This window comes from Cupressus sempervirens, chromosome 3 (genome assembly GCF_028749045.1).
Source record: "Cupressus sempervirens isolate cs-2001-9-10 chromosome 3, ASM2874904v1, whole genome shotgun sequence".
Taxonomy (NCBI): domain Eukaryota; kingdom Viridiplantae; phylum Streptophyta; class Pinopsida; order Cupressales; family Cupressaceae; genus Cupressus; species Cupressus sempervirens.
The window spans coordinates 1,080,799,138-1,080,819,114 of NC_143120.1; the positions used below are offsets into that span (position 1 = coordinate 1,080,799,138).

The 19,977-nt window shown below is 37.6% G+C and overlaps 1 protein-coding gene across 1 annotated transcript in view; it reads left to right on the forward strand.

Moving 5' to 3' along the window:
- Positions 1-19,977, forward strand: part of LOC149570514 (mitotic checkpoint protein BUB3.1-like) — a 59,243-nt gene that overhangs the window by 26,219 nt on the left and 13,047 nt on the right. The window contains exon 4 of the mRNA XM_089823112.1: positions 10,659-10,925. Within this exon, the coding sequence (XP_089679238.1) occupies positions 10,659-10,925 (267 nt within the window). The remainder of the gene's footprint in view (positions 1-10,658; positions 10,926-19,977) is intronic.

Sequence of the window (19,977 nt, forward strand, 5' to 3'; positions counted from 1 at the left end):
AGTGCCTGCAGATTATCATGTGATACCTCATTTCTAGTAAACATTATGCAGACTTCCTTGTAGAAATAGCCACTGACAAACGAATGAAGTGATGACCTGAATGGTCTCAGTTACAAGGAGTTAGATTCATATGTACCAACATATTTATGGACTCATTACTGTCTAGATTTGTTCCCTTTTCAATGTTGTGGTGCCATTTCATACCCTGGTGTTGAATGATCCTTTTCAGATTTTTCGTTCTATCATAAATACTCTTACCAGCAACACTCTTAATATTTTGTTTTAAATTTATTTAATGCATTTAATTCTATATATTTCTCAATTTCTCTACACAGTCACAAAATATCCTTGGATTAAGGTGAACATATGTCATCATTGTGGTATGAAAATTGCATTTTTACGATGATATTGAATGTGAAATATAATGCTATATGTTGTAGTAAATTTTGTTTTTCTAGGGGTGTTTACAGTTTAGTACATGCTGCCTTCTGGTTTATAACTTCTTATGCCATTTCTTTCTAATACCACAAAGATTACTTTATTGATTGTTAATTCTCAATTACCAGAGGCTTTTATGAAAATATTGTTGTTAATTATATCATTAAGTAATGTTTAGGGCGCGTTTAAATTTTTTTTATAAAGTATATTGCACATAATGTTTGGATAACTCATATCCCCATGATGGACATGAAGTTGCAAAACTAACTGATACTCTGAATGTAGTAAATCAATATACCAAATCTAGTTAAATAACCAAAGTAGCTCCCAAAACAAGAGCAGGTTTAGATCCACAATAAAATCCTCTAGACATACATGTAAGACAACTTCAGTACTACAAGTATTGGCCACCTGGTTTCATTAGATTTGTTGCAAACCAAATAGAAATGGTAAATAAGTATATTTATTTGATAGGTTAAGTGTGTGTTCTATAGGAACAACCCATAAGAAAACATAAAGGCCAAAACGTTGAGAAAATTCGAATAGGTAGTATAAAAGACTCCCACTACAAAAGCTAGCTACACTTTTTCAGCTAGGACTTAATAAAAATAGCCTGACTGTCACAATTTTTTAGCAAGTAGAGAGACCTAGATGGGCACTTACATCCTCATCTAACTCCTTTACCAATGCTCCAGAGTATTCCTTCCAAGTACCTTTGCTAATGCCAGGCTTTGAAATAGCAGGGAAAATGAACAGGCTGGAAATTCCAAAATAGCTATCTTGAAGGGTGATTTCATGCCACTTATAAAGAGAATGAGTGGAGGGCTTGAGGTCAGCCAATTTCTCTCCTTGCAATGGAGTTTGCTACTTCCCCGGAATCCTGCAACTGATATTTCTGCACATTTTGTGACAGGAAAAACATCCTCTGAAGAAATGATCTTGTTAAGAATCCATTCTCAAGGAACAGAGTTTGCAACACAAGTGTCCAACCAATAAAGTCCATTACTATCAACTCTTTAGTTCACTGCACAACATAGTTGCAGAGTGTGCCTTCCCACATGAGCACCTTCACAAATTTGACTGAAGCCATGTTTGAAATACAGACGTTGTGATTGATAGGCATGTTTGACATAACACTGTTGTAGGGTGAACAACAACCAAGGTTACAGAATGGAGACTCTGGAGACCAGTACTGGTATGGGGAGGACTAATTTTCAGAAATAGGGGGTGGGGATACTTGGAGACACCAATTTTTTAATATGTTTTAATAATTCCCAGAAAATATCATGCCACAGAACTTTGATGACAAGAACATTGATTAAGTTTAATGTTGACTTTAAAATTTAAATACATAAATGTAAATGTCAACATGTCAAATAGTTCAAAGTTCACTAAATATTTCATTTAGATTATCATTACTTATTGAAATCAGAAATCTTTTGGTTTCTCTTCTACATTTTGATCATCCATACCAAGGTCCTCAGCTTGATGCTGATGCTCTTCATATATTCATCCCTCTCACACCCAGGTTCCTTTGGTGGTACTAGAATTGAGGGTGATTCATTAAGGCCATCTGGTTTAACTGACACATCCACTTGGCTGCAGCTTCTCCTTCAGGTGCAATTTGGTCCCATTTCACTGTAGGACCCTCCATGTGCACATGATTAACACAAGAGAGAACTGCAAAGTGAGCTATGAATGTACATCAGGTTCTTTGCTTTGTTTGGCCCTAATCTGTTCCTCTCCAATTTCTCTCACAAGGTGAAGAGCTAGCTGCTTGTGAGAGAAATCTTATGGCAAATGATTGCAATTGAGGGCTTTCACCTCCTTGTTTTCACCACTATTCTATAGGGTCTTTCTTTACTTGCATATCATAGAAAGCTTACGCTGAAAAATAAATCACGATGCCCACAAACTTATTCCACAGATTCCTCATGATTGATGCATCCTTATCCAAACCATAATTTTTTTTTACTGCTGCCCAAAATCCCCGATTACTTCTTTATCATTGTACGGAGCCTTCTTATTGACCTCTTTCACATTATGTTATTTAGGATTTAAGCTATAGGCAACACATTATAGGAGATTGTTAAGTTTGTTCCAGCTTCCATGTAACTTTATTTCTATCGAAGTATGTAAAGTAAGATCTTTTGCATCTGTTATTTTCTGGACTCCTTCATAGGTGGAATCTTTTTCTTCATAGATTTCTCCCAAACATGGCTTGTCTGAATTTGCAATTTAGTCACCTCACATATGGGCCTGATAAATTCCACAACGAATTTACCATGAGTGCAAAAACAGTCATCAAGTACCAAACCTCTCACAATTGCAATGTTTGATGTAGATTGTCTCCAAGCTGCCCATGCATTATTAACTTTTATGGAAAACAAAGCTTCTTTGACTTCACAAGAGAGTCAGAAAATAAAATAAGATGCAAACCATGTATCAATAGTTTTCAAAAATTCCACTTTCGTAAACTTGTGATAAATGACTTGTGTGGTGTGATGGTTGCATTTGTACATCTATATTTTTTGCACTTTTCAGTGGGATTTGAAATCCACCAGAATTTGCCAATATCTTCTGGTACAGTTTACAACAAATGCACACAACATGGTGTTCAAAATATATGTACCAACACGCCTGTTACTTTATGAGCAGGGGCAATACCTTGAACAATTTGGACTACGTGTTGCCTTCATCTCCTTTATGCTGCCACATAGCTAATTGTGAAGAAACTCTATTTTTTTCTTGCCCTCAATAGTTTGTTGACTTCGGAAAATAAGACCCTTTGCTACATGTTACCATAATATTAAGTAGTGGATGATTTCCTGTATTTGTTCACCCATCCATCATAATACTGCTTCCTTTTGTAGCCTACCCTATTTTCATTGGTTCAATTTGTTGCTCTAGTCAAATTATTTCTTTATCAATTACAAATTTGTCAAGATTTTGAGATTCTAGTGATTTATATCCAGCTGGTCCACTATTGATAGCTTTCACCATTTTTTTATAGAAAGGTGAGCGAGCGACATTAAAGGTATTTCATTTGCATAATTTAAGCGTGCAATTGCCGCATCCATTGCTTCTCAATCTTGCTCATCTAGTAGTCTTCTAATGGGGTTTGAGTTGCCAATGTGTGGTCTCTTATGTGAATGTTGTGCTGGTACATCTCTAGAAGACAAACTCCCTCAGTTGCAGCAGCTGCCCCCTTCATTAAAGCATAAGAGAAGCTCATATTAGAAACTTTCTTATCAGTCCTTTCTTGGTTCCTCACAATATCATATTGTTCTATCTCATTTGGACAAGGATCAACACTTTGTTCAAGTATGTGAAGGAAATGACTCCTCATCCTTTTGTAAGTACCTTACCATGACATTGGGCGAAGCTTACACATGATCCTGGCTGTTCCATCTTAACCTTCTGGCTCTAGATCACAATCACAATACTTCCACCATGGGTACAAACTTTTTCCCCCTCTTGTCATTCTACACAAAAAAAACAAGATGCAAACAACAACATTCAACATCCAAAACAGTTTAAATTCAATTAATTTCTTGAAAATTTGAAATCAGCAGGTGGCTAGTTTGGTGTTTTGGTGCTAAACCTAGTAAATTGAATATCAAACTTATTTTGTGATTTCTCTCCTTAAGGTTGGGGGCGTATTTTTCTCTTTTAGTGTACTGTTCTTTACATATTAGAACAAGTTTAGAGTTTCAGTTATTGGTCCTAGATTTATTGCAGTTATAATGTCTTCAAAGTTTAAAATTGCGTCCCTGCACAGGTCAAACTCTGAATTGGGTCAAAATAGCTTCCTTGCACAGGTTAGACTATGAATAGGTCTAGGAAATTCTTAGGTAAATCACCAATTTATTATTAATAGCATTGTTTCTGTTTCAGTGGTTTAGCAATTTAATGTTACAACTTCTTTCAGTTGGCTAAACCATGTATATTTTGCCTTTTTGTTTTAGCGGTTTAGAAAGAAACAAAAAACTGGCAGAGAAATATTTTGATAGAGCTAAGAATAAATATAATAGAAACTCATATACCAAGCATTTGTTATGCTTTTTTGGAATTTCGTATTTTCTTGAACCTTTTATTGGGGGTTGGTAACATATTATATTTTATGAATTAAGATAAAGTATTTACAGATAAGGTCTATATAGGAAGTATTTACATATAAGGCCTATATAGGTTGGCCAAACCCCATTACGACAGTCGCTTAGGACATAAGATTAACTACCAAACTAAACACGCCTCCTCCCCTCAAAATACTACCCTTTGACATATTAATCATCACAAATCAATTATCACACCCTTGAAGGAGCACCCGGACCCACCCTTAATCTCTGAAGTTACCAGCCTGGTCATTGTGTGGGTTCCAAAACTGCTAGTCAAAACCACTTGCCAAAAAATCACTGGTTTGCTCTCCATCCAGCTTTCGCCTTTCACGTATTTGCAGACCTCCATTCCTCAAATGGGTGCTATTATGTCTTCCATTTGGTGCGCTGAAGATCTACATTATCCACTTTTGCTTCCAGTCAATCTTCACCTCCACGCAAAAACCAAAAACCCCCCACGATGTCCACCATTGTAGATCCTTGTTGCTATTGCAACTACAACGAAGCTTATCCCTGCCATCATTTACCACAAACAGCGTTGTTTATCAAAACCCAAAACATGGTTCCAAAACAACCTTCCCTCCATCCACCCTGGTTCAATAAAAAATGTTGGAAAACTCGGACTTGATGCCTCCGTGCAGACCAGACCTTCCTCTGCACCACAACAAGGAAAATTTCCACAATCCCCTTATCTCTCTTTTGGAGTTCAATTTTAAGCCACTACCAGGCATCCCACCTCTTGTCTAAAATAGTCCTCAATGTCTTCATTCTTTCCTATCCACCTTATAAATGAAATAATGTCGTAATTCTTGGCATCCTTATTGCTAGCAAAGCGTTCTGTTATATTGGTGCCCAATCCTGGTTCGACCCATTCAAGAATTGAATTTAGACCCAACAACATCTCTTTGTCGAACAAAGACTCGGCAACCCATTTCACCGTCGCCGTGTTGTCCCATAATTCCAACCCTCATGCAATTGTCATAGACACAATGTCTATTTGCCTTCAATGCCAATGGTTTTGGAATTTCTCTCCTAGAAGATTAAGAAGGATGTCGACCACCTGTGGGGACTTGAATTTGATGAGTGCAGCGATCCACTCTTTCTTGACTGGCCTTAGTTTGATGAGCACAGCCATCCGCTCTTTCTTAACTGGACTTGGCAACCCCTTCTGCTGCTGGCATGTAGACACGCAAAAACTCTTCTAGCTTTCGTTATCCTCAACTCTGCAGGCTACAAATGCGAAATTTGATTTACAAACTGCTTAACAAGCTCATATGAATAATGAGAATCAAGGATCCCCAAAGATGGTTATCAATGTAGGATGACATTAAATTAAGACATGACATCCTGCACACATCTCCGCCCCAGTCATTAATGATTAACCAACACCAACTGCTGAGAGAGGATGGGAATTTTAGAAACCCATTCGTGCGAAGGATATAAGCATAAAACGACATCAATCTAGTCCTTTGTCCAGCTAATCATTGCTACATCACCACCCCAATTAAAACAACCTGCCCACTTTCAAACAATCCCCTTCATGGTAAATATGCTGAAATAAATTAATCATTTAGGAGAGTGAGGGTGCCTTAGGTCTTCAAGAATAAACTCCCCTTCATTATGTAAAGATAAAGTCCATTTTGATAGTTTATTAGCCTTTCGATTCCCCTCCCTGCAAATATGAGAGAGCATAGAATCATCTAAGTGCTTAAGCTCATCCGAAACAGCCTAAATAATTGGTTGAAGATGCCAAGCCTTGATCCCCTGTTTTCTGGACAGTCCTAACAATAACCAACGAGTCACCCTCTAAATGCACACACTTGAAACCTAGATGAACTGTAAGGTGAGTTGCAATCAAAGCCGCCTTCCCTTTTGTGATATTTTTTGTACTTCCTTGGAGTTTCATTGCACCCATGACTACTTTGTTGCCCTCATGGTCTCTATAAATCACCTCGAGGCCTAAAGCACCTCCGTCACTTAGAGTAGCCTTGTCGAAATTCACTTTGATCCATCCCTCCAACTTTTCCCTCCATCTTACACTAGCTGATCAATCTTCTTTAACCCATGAGTTGGTTTGTCCCACCTTCGGAACTTCCATCCCTTCCATTGTGATTGGCACCATTGGTCCCACTTAGAGAATGACACCTCCATGGTCAATTTATATGAGGTAGCATTGGTAACTACCTCAATAGCCAGATCAACTCTGCTGAGGAATCTATCCAGGGGTTCCTTCCTCTCTTTAAAGATCCATCTATTCCTCTCTTTCCACACTTCCCAGATTATGACCGAAGGACAAAGGATCCATAAGCAAGAGAAGATAGAATGAGGCATTCTAGAGGGGCAGCAGTAAAAAAGATCTTTGAGTGTGTTAGGAAGTGGGCCATGCCGACCTAATTTACTTTGTACCATCCTCCATGCTTCCATGGCAAACTTGCAATTTAAAAGCAAATGATCAGCTGTCTCTTTGTCCTCCTCACAAAGGCTGCATCTCGAAGGAACAACCACGCCGAATTTCCTTCTTCTATCATCTGTCAAGATCCTACCTTTGGCAGCCAGCCATGCAAAAGGCCCAGCTTTTGACAAACATTCCTTTCCCTAAAAAAGTTTAATGGGCCTATTCTCCCCTTGTAAAATCTGCAACATTTGTTAAACCAATTTTCACCAAATAGGCTCCACTTTTTTGCTGCACACCAAATGAGTTTATCATGTTTATTTGATCTAAAAATCGGTCGTGACTCAAAATATTAGTCAATTTTCTCTTTCAAGGGATCTGAGAAATTAAGACTTTGGAGCTGCCTCCACCTCCATTCCACCCAAAGGGTGTCGGGCATGCTTCCATATAATCACACACCTTACTGCCCCATTTGTGTTTTATAATTTGTCTTAACTCTTCAAGTTCTATATCGCCCTTCAGCACTTTGTGCCCATTCCAAGAGTCCTCCCAAAATTTGGCCTGCTGTCCCTTACTAACCTGCCTGTGATATGCTTGGTGACCACCTCTTTGCACTCAAGGATAAAGTTCCATATTGCAGATCCCCGAGGGGAGTTACAAACTGAAAGAATCCTACTATCCTCCTAGCTATCTTGGTACTTTGCTCTCAAGACACAAATCCATAGCAGATCTGGCCTTGTATATAACCGCTACACCAGTTTTGCCAAGGGGTTTGGGGTAACCAGTGCAAAGTATGATGTGAGACTCGAACTGAGGTTGATGTGTACTACCAGGATCATTAGCCCAACACTACACCCACAACACACCTTCACACCAACTAGGCTATTTCTGTGCCCCTTTTTTCTTGAACCTTTTTGTTTTTCTGCTTTGATCTGAATAAGATACTAATGAAATCTTTGATTTTTTTTTTTTGAGTAAAAGTCATTAAGTTTGTAATTACATGAGGCAATTACTTCTTAAGCATATAGTTAAAATATCTAATGGACGCACTACTCACTCCGCAAAAACTTCCTAAGCATATAGTTAAAATATTTATTAGATGCATTACTTTCTGTGTAAAAATTAGAAATTTGATCAACCTAGTTGGAACCAGTGCGTAGCTCTTTCAATTCTTTCAATGATTTTTAGTCTCCTATTTGGACCTGTGTGGATTATTTACAGCTCCTGCCCTCTAGTTGTGGATTAAACATTTTTCCTTCTGGTTGTGCCATGCTTCTTCCTTTTCTATAGTTTTCTTCAACTGGTGATGTTACTTTGGCTATTTCTGGGCACAAAAATGTTAAAGTTTAGGTTTTATTTGTTTGTCTTGCACAGCAGCATTGGAGATTCAGGAAAACTCGAATGTGGTATCTCCTCCTACCAGAGACTTATGTGCCCACAAATCCAGTATCAGTGTCTCATTCCACTACCTGAGACTTCCATGGGGTCCAGAGATGCATCTCCCAGTAATCCCGATCACAAGCAAAGAAACCACCTATAGGCTTTAACTGTGCACTGTCCCTGCTAGCAACCAAACTCCATTCTCATACCAAAACAAAGGCAGAACGAGTCGAACAAATAGAATAGAGAATTTGGGGGATTAACTGTTGATAAATAGGGAACTACACATGACAAACATTGAGTTTGGTGTCCTTGGGAAATGACTAAGGTACCAAGATTCAACAGCTTCAAAAAATGTCTTACATTATTGAGAAGAGTGAGTTTAGAAAAATTTAAGGGAGATGGCGGATAAAATGTTGGAAGGGGATGGGCTCTACTATGAAATCTTCTCTTTCTCAATTATCATAAGATGCAATTCTACTAGAACCAGCTAACCATAGAAAGCCATTGTACTTTGGAGGAGCTTCACTCTTCCAAATATGTTTGATATGCCAGTTTTGAAGAGAGGGAAGAGCACTTTTTCTAAGAATAGTGTAGCCTCATATAGCCAAATAGGAACTTATGCAATTTCCAGACCAAATCATAGAGTTATCCTTGATTAAATACGTTAACTTTATAGGCATAAGCCAATTGTGGATACATTCTTTTCTGAGAAACTTGCTTCCTAATCCATCACTGCAACTCACCCTCCAGTAATATTTAACAGAACAACCACTCAAAGAAGATGACGAAGACTTGGCTTCCTCTTATACTGGAAAAAAGCCACGTGGTGGACAACACACCCAAGTATCATCCCAAAACATGACTTCCACTCCATTACATAAATCCGAAGACAAATCTTTATCCATCAAATCCTTGGAAGAAGAGAGAAAATTCCGTACTACTGAGCCTTTACGTTAGCTTGAAGAGAGAAGGCACCTCAGTAGAAGCCAGACATTTGCTTCTAAGAATCTTACCACTTTTGATCTCAATCAACTAAGAAATACAGTACCGATTTAACCTTAAATTCATTAGCATTGAAGAGAGAAGACACTTATAGAAGCCAGAATTTTAGAATCTTACATTGCTGCCTCTCATTCAATAAGGAAATACTACACCAATTTATTGCCCAATGCTTTGTTGTGTTGGTCCAAATCCTTAAGCCAGATATATTTCTCCCATTTTCATAGAAGAAAGTAACTTTCCCTTTTATCTGAAAAAGGGTCCTTCGCTATCTTTTCACTTTTGTTGTCTTGTTCTTATTGAGCCTTTGTTAGTCTTGGCCTAACAGTGTTACTTGTCACTACCAATCTTCCAGCCGATGGTTAATGCTAGCTTCTATTATATAAAGCTTCATAATGATTTCATCTCTAGAGTATTTATCGACATTCGTTTTTTATGAACTTATTAATCTCATTGTTATTAACTTAAAATATGAATAAGTAATGAATTCTAAAGCAAAAATATAAAATAGAAGGGATTTTCTAGCTTTACAGGCTTAAAAAGGTGCCAATAAAAACCTAGCAAAGAAATTAGAATAAAGCTTGGGAAAAGTATTGATGTACCTAAAAATTATTATAACAGGAGGCTGAGTTTAAGGAACTACTTTTTTTTTCTTACCATGACCAGGCCACATGCAAATTGTAGAACAACATTTTTTTTTCATTGTATATAACCATAAAATTGAAACAATGAAGACTCTTCTCAGAAACTGAATATCGTAGTTTGGAATTTAATATAACAAAAGATAAATGCTGGTGTGAAAGAGAAGTTAAAATTGTAGGTTTCAATAGTGATCAAGTGTCACTATGATCAAATCCAGGAGACCGACTTAATGACTTCTGTGAGAATAAAATCATAGATTACAGCACTACCGTTATGAATGACCATGGAAGCAATAGATATAAAGAAAACAAGGAATGTGGGTGGTTAGAAGAAAGATGACAAAACTTATCATCATTGGTTTTCACTTTTCAGGAAAATGAGATGTTGATTTAGAATCTGGTAAAGAATTTTTGAAGGAAATATATTTTCAACCACTCCCAAACCTGCTGAAATATTCTCAATGTTGAATTTCTGAGATTAATCCCTTATTTTCATGTCTACTTTGCCATCAAATTTGTTTTCTGCTTATTCTGATCCCTCCATTTGGGTCGCAAGTCTTGAGGTTGTTTGTGACTTTGTCTTATTTGAATATGGAAATATGGACATTACTGCATGCCTTTAAGGATACTATGATAAATGTTTCATTATATTGTTTATATGCTTTAAATTATAATAGTCTGTTATAGGTCAAGTGATATCTGGGAGTTGGGACAAATCATTAAAATGCTGGGACCCTAGAGGTGCAAGTGGCCAGGAGAAAACTCTGGTTGGCACATATCCGCAACCTGAGCGAGTGTATTCTATGTCACTAGTTGGTCACCGTTTGGTGGTAGCCACAGCTGGGAGACACATAAATGTTTATGATCTTCGTAACATGTCGCAACCTGAACAACGAAGGGAATCCTCTCTGAAATATCAAACCAGATGTGTTCGTTGCTATCCAAATGGAACAGGTATGTTTTTGTTGTTTGGAAGAGTTTTGAGATTTAAACTTGTATGCTTCATTATTTTCTAAAGATAAAAACTGTAGTTTTTTTCATTCTTGCAAGCATTTCTCTGTCAAGGCACATGATCTAATTATTAGAGTTGTATGTTGATGATAATGTCATAGTCAATTACATCACAGATAAGTTTGTGAAAGTCATCTCCAAGTACTGGTTTATAGTGGAATTGTTGTTATGAAGCCAGATTATTCAAATGGAAAATGGTGAAGCCATGATCATCAGTATCCTTTAGTTCAATCGCAGTAAATTATGCATGGCTTTGGATAGTGTTGCCTATAATTTGAAATCTATTAATTTTTCCAAATTTTACCCTCACATCATTCTATGCTTCATCAATTTATAGTTCTATTCTCCCATACTTACCCAGTGTAATCTCCTATTCACGCCCATCCTTGCTCTCCAGCAATATGTGGTCTCATACACTCTTGATGATATCAGAGGCAACCAGGAAAACTCACTGTTCATTGGAAAAGTGGTGTTGTTAATGAAGATTGGCATGAAGGAATGTGGAGATGTGTTGCTCCTCTATTTTTTTTATTATCTTGAAGTCTTTCTTATCGATATATGATGTGAGTTCTAAATTTGTCATCAGGACCCAACATGTTGATTGGAACTACATCTTAAGGAGCAGTCAAATATTTCACTGGTTCCTAATTGAGCATTGGAGCCCGACTCACTAATTAGAACTATGATAAAAACCAATCAAAAAAAGAAAACAAAGAGGATAAATCTTGTCCAATCAGTGGGCCCTGACACTTTGGCTTGAGCCAATCAATAAGAAGAGAAAGCGAGTGTTCATAAGATCATTGGTATTGTCTTATCAGTTATGAATTGGCCTTATGAACCTGAAAGGGATTCTGGAACTTTTTGGCCTGACATGTTATTGAGAAAAAGCAAAGTTAAAAGTTTGAAGGTGCTGACAACATGCAGTTCTGAATCAAGCCTTGTAGTCCGACATTGAGTTTTGGAACAAGCCTCGAAGTCCAACATCACGTAAACAACAAAGTATTGTCGGGGACTTCAAATAGTTCCGGAACCGAATGCCACTTTTAATAAGTGGGCGCTTTGAGATAAACAATGGACCTACGTTTGTCAATATGGGCGATTTAGCATGCCCTTGAGATAGCAATGCTTCTTTACTCATTTGAGATGATGACAGAGGGATGGGTCCTAAGGTAATACAACAATGCATGAGCTTGTGGTATTTGTGAAATATCAATGACACTATGTTTGGTCCACATGAAAATAGGTTCAAGGCAAGCATGATGAGACTGTGAGACGTGTGTACAGAGTGAGATCACAGTTAAGACCACTTTGTTTGTCCACAGATCATAAAAGGTACCTGATAGGAAATGCCTAGCGTTTCTAGAGTGAAAATGGCATCTCTAACATTGAAGGGAAATGCCATGCGAAATGCATTGATCTGTCGAGGGAAAAGAAGTTTGATATTTGGAATGCCATCAAAATTGGTGTTGTACTAGTAATGTTTGCATCGGATTATTCAATAAATCTAATCAAGAACTTGATTAATTTTCATCAACCATAGGCCCTTCAGTATCTATATCATAATGAAGAGCAGGTGAACATTTTATGCAACAGCCGTATGTAAATTGCGCTCATAAGATTTTCGTGACTATGCAACCAATGATTGTAAAGTTTCTGCTAATTCCTTATCTCTGAATCAGACTTTTAATCCAGTCTTTAAATGCTGGGAATGGTCTTCTAAGAATTCTGAATATTGATGAAGTTAATGCCTATTTTGATGCAGATCCAATAATGAATGTTTGACCTTTGATTGTGAGGGAGTATCTCTGATATAATTCACAGGATATAGATGCTTAGAGGAGCAGACTTTTTTGTAGCTGTGTGTCCTTAATCTGCATCTATAACCTCCCTATATATCCTTCCTAAAGGCTATGTCCCTCAAAGGGACATAACCCTTCCTAAACTAGCACTAGCTAAACTCTCTCTAAGTCGGCGATCTGGGAAGACAAATTTAGTAACACCTAACTATGTGTTAGTTTAGTTAAGCATCATACTGTTGCTTCATGAGAGGTCACCGGCTCCTATAGGAAGAGTTATATATAATTTAATGCCAGTTTAGAGATATATTATAATAAGAAGAGGAAGTATGGTCTGTACTATCAGCACTGTAGGTTATCTGGTTAATATTCTTAACAATTATCATAGACTACAGGAATTCTGTTAGAACATTTACAATGCCCATTAGATTTCTTACAAGCCTTGATGTAACGATAGCAGCCTTTGTCACTGTTGTCTGAAGAGCAGTCTTGCTACATGTTAACATGCTACAATGACCAGTCTTCTACAAAGATTCTGAAATGTTAATTGAAGCACTTGTATATACTCTGTGTATTTACTCCCTTTATGGAATGTCAGAGAAATCGGGTTGTTATGTTCTTTGAGATTAATAATTTATTCTTTCTCTTGCTCAGTGGGTATGTGACCTATCTAAAAAATATTCCTGCATACTGAAAATGTCTTTTGTATTTAAATCCTCTATAGTGGGTAGATACAAAATAGTATACCATGCAATTTGTTCAGGGAAGACCACACAGGGAATTTGGAAACAATCTTCTGTTTTGCAAAATCTTTCATGGAATTTGTCCTTGAATCCCTGTGTCCTTGAAAACCCCAGCTTTGTTCTAGATGTTGTGAGGGCAGGTATTAAGAAATAACATTTAGTAACTGCAAAGTTTGCCAAATATTAAAATATACCATTCAAGTAAATTGGTACTCTGCAATACAGAGGGACTGAAGAGACTGTAGTATCAGTCCAAAAGAAAAGTGTTCAAATTTGTTATCTGTCCCCCATATCCAGCATCTTACCAATGGAAGTCTGTAATGGTTTTCTTGAGGATGCAGAGATTCCTTTGGGCAAATTCAAATTACATACTTGGGAGATTGAGAGGATGCATACTGATAGATTTCTTGATGGGTTCTCTGTACTTTTGGATTGAATTTGATGGTCTACTTCTTACACACTTCAAATCTATATGCAAATCATTCTCATTGGTGTTCTTTCAACCGTGTTATACCCCAGTTTGGAACAGAATGTTTGTTGTATTTCAAGAAAAAAACAGGATTTATGCACCCATTTTCTATTGCTTCTCTTCGGCTGTTGCAGAGGTCCTTTATTTGCTAGTTGTAACTTTTTCTATTGTATTAATTGGCAACAGCCTGGCAGGTTTGGCTTAGTCCTGCTGGTAATGCATTGCAGTTATTTCCTACAATCATATTGAGAGAAGACACATCAATATATGTTTAGGATCTACCTTTTTACAATTTGTATGTTTGTGGGAAAAAAGAGTTCTTAATTTTACAACCAATTCTTCCAAATGCAGGCAGTTACAGAATTGTAAAGGTGGAGAAGGAAAAATCTATAAATATGTAAAAGGTGGAGAATAGAGAGGGGCTATTTACATTAATTTCTGAAGGGAGACAACAGTGATTTTCTAGGAAGACATTCTGTTTTATTATTAGTATAGAAGATAGCCTTTGAGCTCTCTGGTTTTATCAAGTGAACAAAGAAAATCTTTCTTTGTGCCTCTCTATTTTTTCTTTTGATTGTCAATTTCCTTTGTGTTTTGCAATCACCTGTAATATCAGATTATTGATGTGTCAGCTATATTATCTTTGAATCATAAGTCTGTTCAAACTTCATACCATCTAAGGATATTGCTGTTTATTTGACAATCATTCTTTTGTGGGTTCTGGGTAGATGATCTTTGAGTCATTTATTTCTGTTCCCTTTGAGTTGAATCCCTAATTCCATCTGCAGCATGGTGATGTCTAGATGTTGGTAATCCTTACCTACTTTTCGGTTAAAAGCATACCCTTGAAACCTAAAGGCTAAATCAGATCATAGGAGGGAGCTGTACCTCTAAAATTCAGAGGAAGATCATCAATTCCATGACGATCTCTCCAACTGTTTGTGCTATTAGTCCCCTCCCTCCCGGGCATTCTGAGTCATTTTTCATACTATTCTTGAAGTACCAATTTATTAACCAACAGATAGTATATCTGTGGGGCTCATATGCTTTTAGTTTTTGACAATATTAAATAATAAATAGTAATGGCTCAATAAAAAAGCTCCACAGTTATTTCTGTATACTATTTTGTATGGGACATAAATCATATGGTCACTTAGCTTTGTATCAGCTTTCTTGTTTCAAGTAGGCAAATAGAAACTTTTTCTTAGAAATTATATTACAATATTTAATATTATAATAAATCTATTGTGATCTGAAGTTAGCTTATATATTTCAATGCCAATCAACAACATGATAAACATATATGATTCTCATATTGTTAATTATGCTTGCTGTTCTACAGGAACTGTAGCTGAAAAAACTTGGATTTTAGAAAAAAAATTTGAAATAGAAAAAGGAGAAAATTTTGATACTTAAAAAAAAATGAAGGCATTTTATTAGCACAGAGATTTAGAGAACATATCAACTTGGGAGTTCAGCCCATGAATTGTGGAATATATATTTTTGTCATTCAAGGTTCATATTGATGTTTACGTCGCTTTGCATTGCACAAAGTATATTGTAAAGTGCATAAATATTGTAAGAATTTGCCTAAGGGCAAAATTCACCCAGAAATTAAGAACTCAAACACAAACGCAACTGTAGATCAAGAGAGAGAGTATGATCAGAATGACGATATATTCAATATGCCATGATAAGATGTCATGTCCCCATTTTTGGTGACAGTTCGATTTAATTAATTTAATTAATCTGGTTGTCTAAAATAATGAATATTTTAAGGACGACTAATTAATTATTTTAATTAAATGAATAAATATTAAAAGATAACTTTATATTTAATAAAGTGACTTGGATTATAAAAATATTTAATAAAGTCACTTGAGGGATAAGATAAAAAATGTTCTAGAAGTCTCTGGAGAGGATGGAGAGAAAAGAATAAATAGGCACCCCGGGGCTCCATTCGAATCAAGCAGTTGATTATCTCTCTTTGATTTTTCAGATTGTGATTCAAACACAGGTGCATTGTGGAACCTAGGGTTTTCGCAATTGTCACAGTTGGCCATTGAGAACGATAACTCTCAATTGGTACGCAATTTTGAGGGTGTGAAATATCATCTGAATTATTGCAGATTGGAGATGACATTCAGTCATTTCATCGGGGCAGAGATTTGGTGGCCTAAGGCCAAATTTGTGGTTCGTTGAAAGGAGTTAACTATTGTCGGATTGGAGGTACTTGAAGGAAACTGGAAGCGCATTTGCCCAGTTAAATTTGTATTGCCACCTGGTCTTACCAGAACCCAGACAGCTCAGTCCACACCAAGTTAGGCATTTTTCGGTGGAAGATTTGAATCTATGATAGGGAGGTCGCAGTATAAACAGATCAGGGTAGAAGAACGAGTTCCAGGGCTATTTTTTTGTCTAGCAGAGTTTCCGTATTTCATTGAGATCATTTTTGTGGAGTATATAGAATTAATAATTAAATTCGTAGGTTTTCATTGCAATACGACCTAGCATGTTTTTTCTTGCCCATACTAAGCGGACTCAGCGACAGCAGTAAGGTTGTTAAGTAATCGCAAGCCTGTAGAAGTCGAAAATAGGCGAGAGTGATAGGCAGTTCGACCTGTATCCATTTCGGGGGTCGAGTTAAAGTTTTAGGAGCAAGGAGAGGTTGGGAGGCAGCTGGGGTCGATTCATTTCACACCGCAGGGAAACATTGCATCCAAGGTCGGCATCTCGGGAGACGAATTTAATAATCAGACTTTGGGTGATTCACGGATAGTTGGAAATAATCCTCAGATACCATTGCGACTCAGCCGACCAGTTCGCCCCTATATCTGGATTTGAGACGGCATTCAGCACGATTTCTGTCGGGGATGGATCTAAATCCGCCAATGATTTCATCAGCGGGTTGCAGTCATATTTGAAGGAGTGCTCTCGTGGCTTTGATGATTCATAGGGAAACCTCAGTAGCTTCAAAAATTATCCCAGTCGACATTATATTCGGGTTGGACATTATTTGAAAAGGGGACAATTATATTACAAACCACACCACTCTAGCAAGTATTGGTAGGTGGGCAAACTCAATAATAGATTCTCTTGAATACTGTTGGCACTACCATTGTCACATTGCAGTCAGCTCATTTGGTGAATTATTTGAGACATTACACTCTTAATCTTTTACTAGTTGCCTGTTTTGTTTCGACAAATTTCATAGTACATTATATCTTCATAGTATGAGACAGGTGTTTTTACAAATTGTCTCAGTTTAGCATTGGTTCTTTAGTGACTTTTATAGTAAGAGCTTGATTGCTAATTGTTTGACGAAATGTCAAACCCTTGAAGTTTAGTATTTTGGTCGGGGTTATTTCAGTGCTTGCAAATTATTTGACGAATTGCCACAGTACAATATTGGGATTAGTGACCTTTATAGCTAGGGTCATTACATAAGAGTACACTAGGAGTGCCTGTATATAAAGGCCTCTGAGATACATCTAGAATGCCTCGTAACCAACACAATGATATGTCATACAACTAGGCACATGTCCACCAGATATGGGTTATCCTCCATTAAGCACGAAAGTGTGTGCGATGATGAGAGGATAAGCCTACAAAGGTGTGACACACAAATCAGTGTTGTAGACACCATGTGCTAAAATAGAGTTGCGAACTCCTATGTTGTCTACATGACAACTCAAAAAGGTGCACAAACTCCTAAGTGTTTCATAAATAAAAAAAAAAAAATAATGCATTACCTTAAGTAAACTTAAGTAAGTGTAAATAGTAAGTATGTATTTACACCAACACCCGCCCTTAAGTGCAACTTAGAGGAATGCCCTTAAGCTTACAAAACTAGGATGAAATGCAAGATGGGTCCTGGCTACTAGGCCATATTAGGTACCCATGTACATAATGAAAATGCAATCTCTAATAAAGCGGAGAAAGAGGGAAAACTTCATGGGAAAAACCCTCCCTCAAAAAGAGAGATAAATATGAATGCATGGATGGATGGAGTAATCAAGACCCCCTCCCATTACGACATACATCCAGTATATACATAAGAGAATGATGAGAGGAGGAAGAGAGACAGAAGAGGCTCCCCCCCAAAGAAGAATGCCTACAAGTGAAAGCCGCTCCAGGGAAGAAGCTGGTCCAAGAATACAGAATGGTGTTCCTCCCCTTAGGAAGAAACAAAGGCAAAAGTACACTCCTAAAGATGTATGGTGGCCTTGAAATCTGCTCAAGTATCCCTGTGCTAATGTTGATGCTGATGCTGATGCTCGCCCCTTCCAACTGTGCTGAAAAGAATGAATGCAAATCAGGCAAGGATGTCTGTTGAACATGTTCCACTGAACCATCTGTCTACTCTACTGACAAAGAGACCTCCACTAATTGCTGTTCATAAGGATCCACAATCATGTCAACCTGTTCAGATTGATCATGTAGAGAATGGACATGAGGGTCAGAGTGAGCCCTCGCAACAACTGTAGAAGGATCACCTTCATCAATGAGAAGATGTAAGTCCTCAAGTCTGTCTCCCTAGTCAACTGAAGTTGGAGCTGGAAGACGAGATGTACCATGTTGTGATGGATCTTTCACTGTGGCAATATAAGCATGTGGACTGGACTGATGTGACCTCTCACTACAATTGTTGAGAAGGATCACCTTCATCAATGAGAAGATGTAAGTCCTCAAGTCTGTCTCCCTAGTCAATTGAAGTTGGAGCTGGAAGACGAGATGTACCATGTTGTGATGGAGCTTTCACTGTGGCAATATAAGCATGTGGACTGGACTGATGTGACCTCTCACTACAATTGTTGATAGAACTCCACGTGTTTGAACTTGTTGAAGCATTATCGCTGGTGTCACTATTAGTTTCCACTGTATATGATGTGCAGAGAGGAGTAGAGGACAAGCTGGGAGAACTTTCCTCAAAATGAACATCCTTCTCCACAAAGATCTCATGAGTCTTTGGATCCATAAGTTTGTAAGCCTTTGCATTGTCTTCATAACTGATGAAAGTAAAAGGACTAGGTATCAGTGCCTTGCAATTCTTGGAAGAAAGGTTTGCCCATGTTGGACAACTGAAGACTCTAAGGTGACAATTGGTTTTCTGCCGCACCATGCCTCAAAAGGAGTCTTGCCATCTAAGGATGGATGAGGAGATCTATTAAGTATGTGAGTAGCACTGCTAATGGCTTCAACTTCTAATGTAGGATCGAGAGACTTGGCCTTGATCATGCAACTTGCCATGGTCTTGAGAGTCTTAATACTCATAGCTGCAACATCTGTCTTGTGCGGACTGAATGTTGGCGAGTTCTGAAGATCAATCCTCTCAATTCTGCAAAAGTTCTTAAGTCTTTTGTCTACATATTTGTTCTCATTGACCACCCTTAGTACCTTGATGGCTTTCCTTGACTTGTGTTCAACATGAGTCTTGAAATCTTGAAGCTTATGAACCAATTCATTCTTATGATGAAGGAAGTAGACCCAAGTGAATCTCGAAAAATCATCAACAAATGTGAGGATGTAGCGGCCTTGGCTGACTGAAGTCACTGCAAAGGGTCTTGCTAAAACCATGTGAACTAGCTGAAGAATAACTGGAGCTCGAGAAGACTTCCCTTTGTCATACTTCTCCTTGAGATTCATATCCACTGAACAAGCTGAACATTCTCCCTTAGAAAAGTTGATACTAGGTAGACCTTTGACCATATGTTTAGAGCAAAGTTGCTGAAGAGAGCGGAAGTCAAGGTGACCAAACCGCCCATGCCATAAATTGATGTGTGAAGGCGAGTGATTCAACAAGGCTTGAGAAGGACTCTTAGGCACAAAGTGGGAGAAGGAATAAAGCCTCTTGTCATCATTGACTTTCCCAACTGCAACCAATCTCTAAGACTTCGCACCATCACTGAATCTCGAAGGAACTCAACTTTATGACCATCTCCAAGGTGAGTGATTTGGTAAACTGATAGGAGATTGGAGCTAAGGTT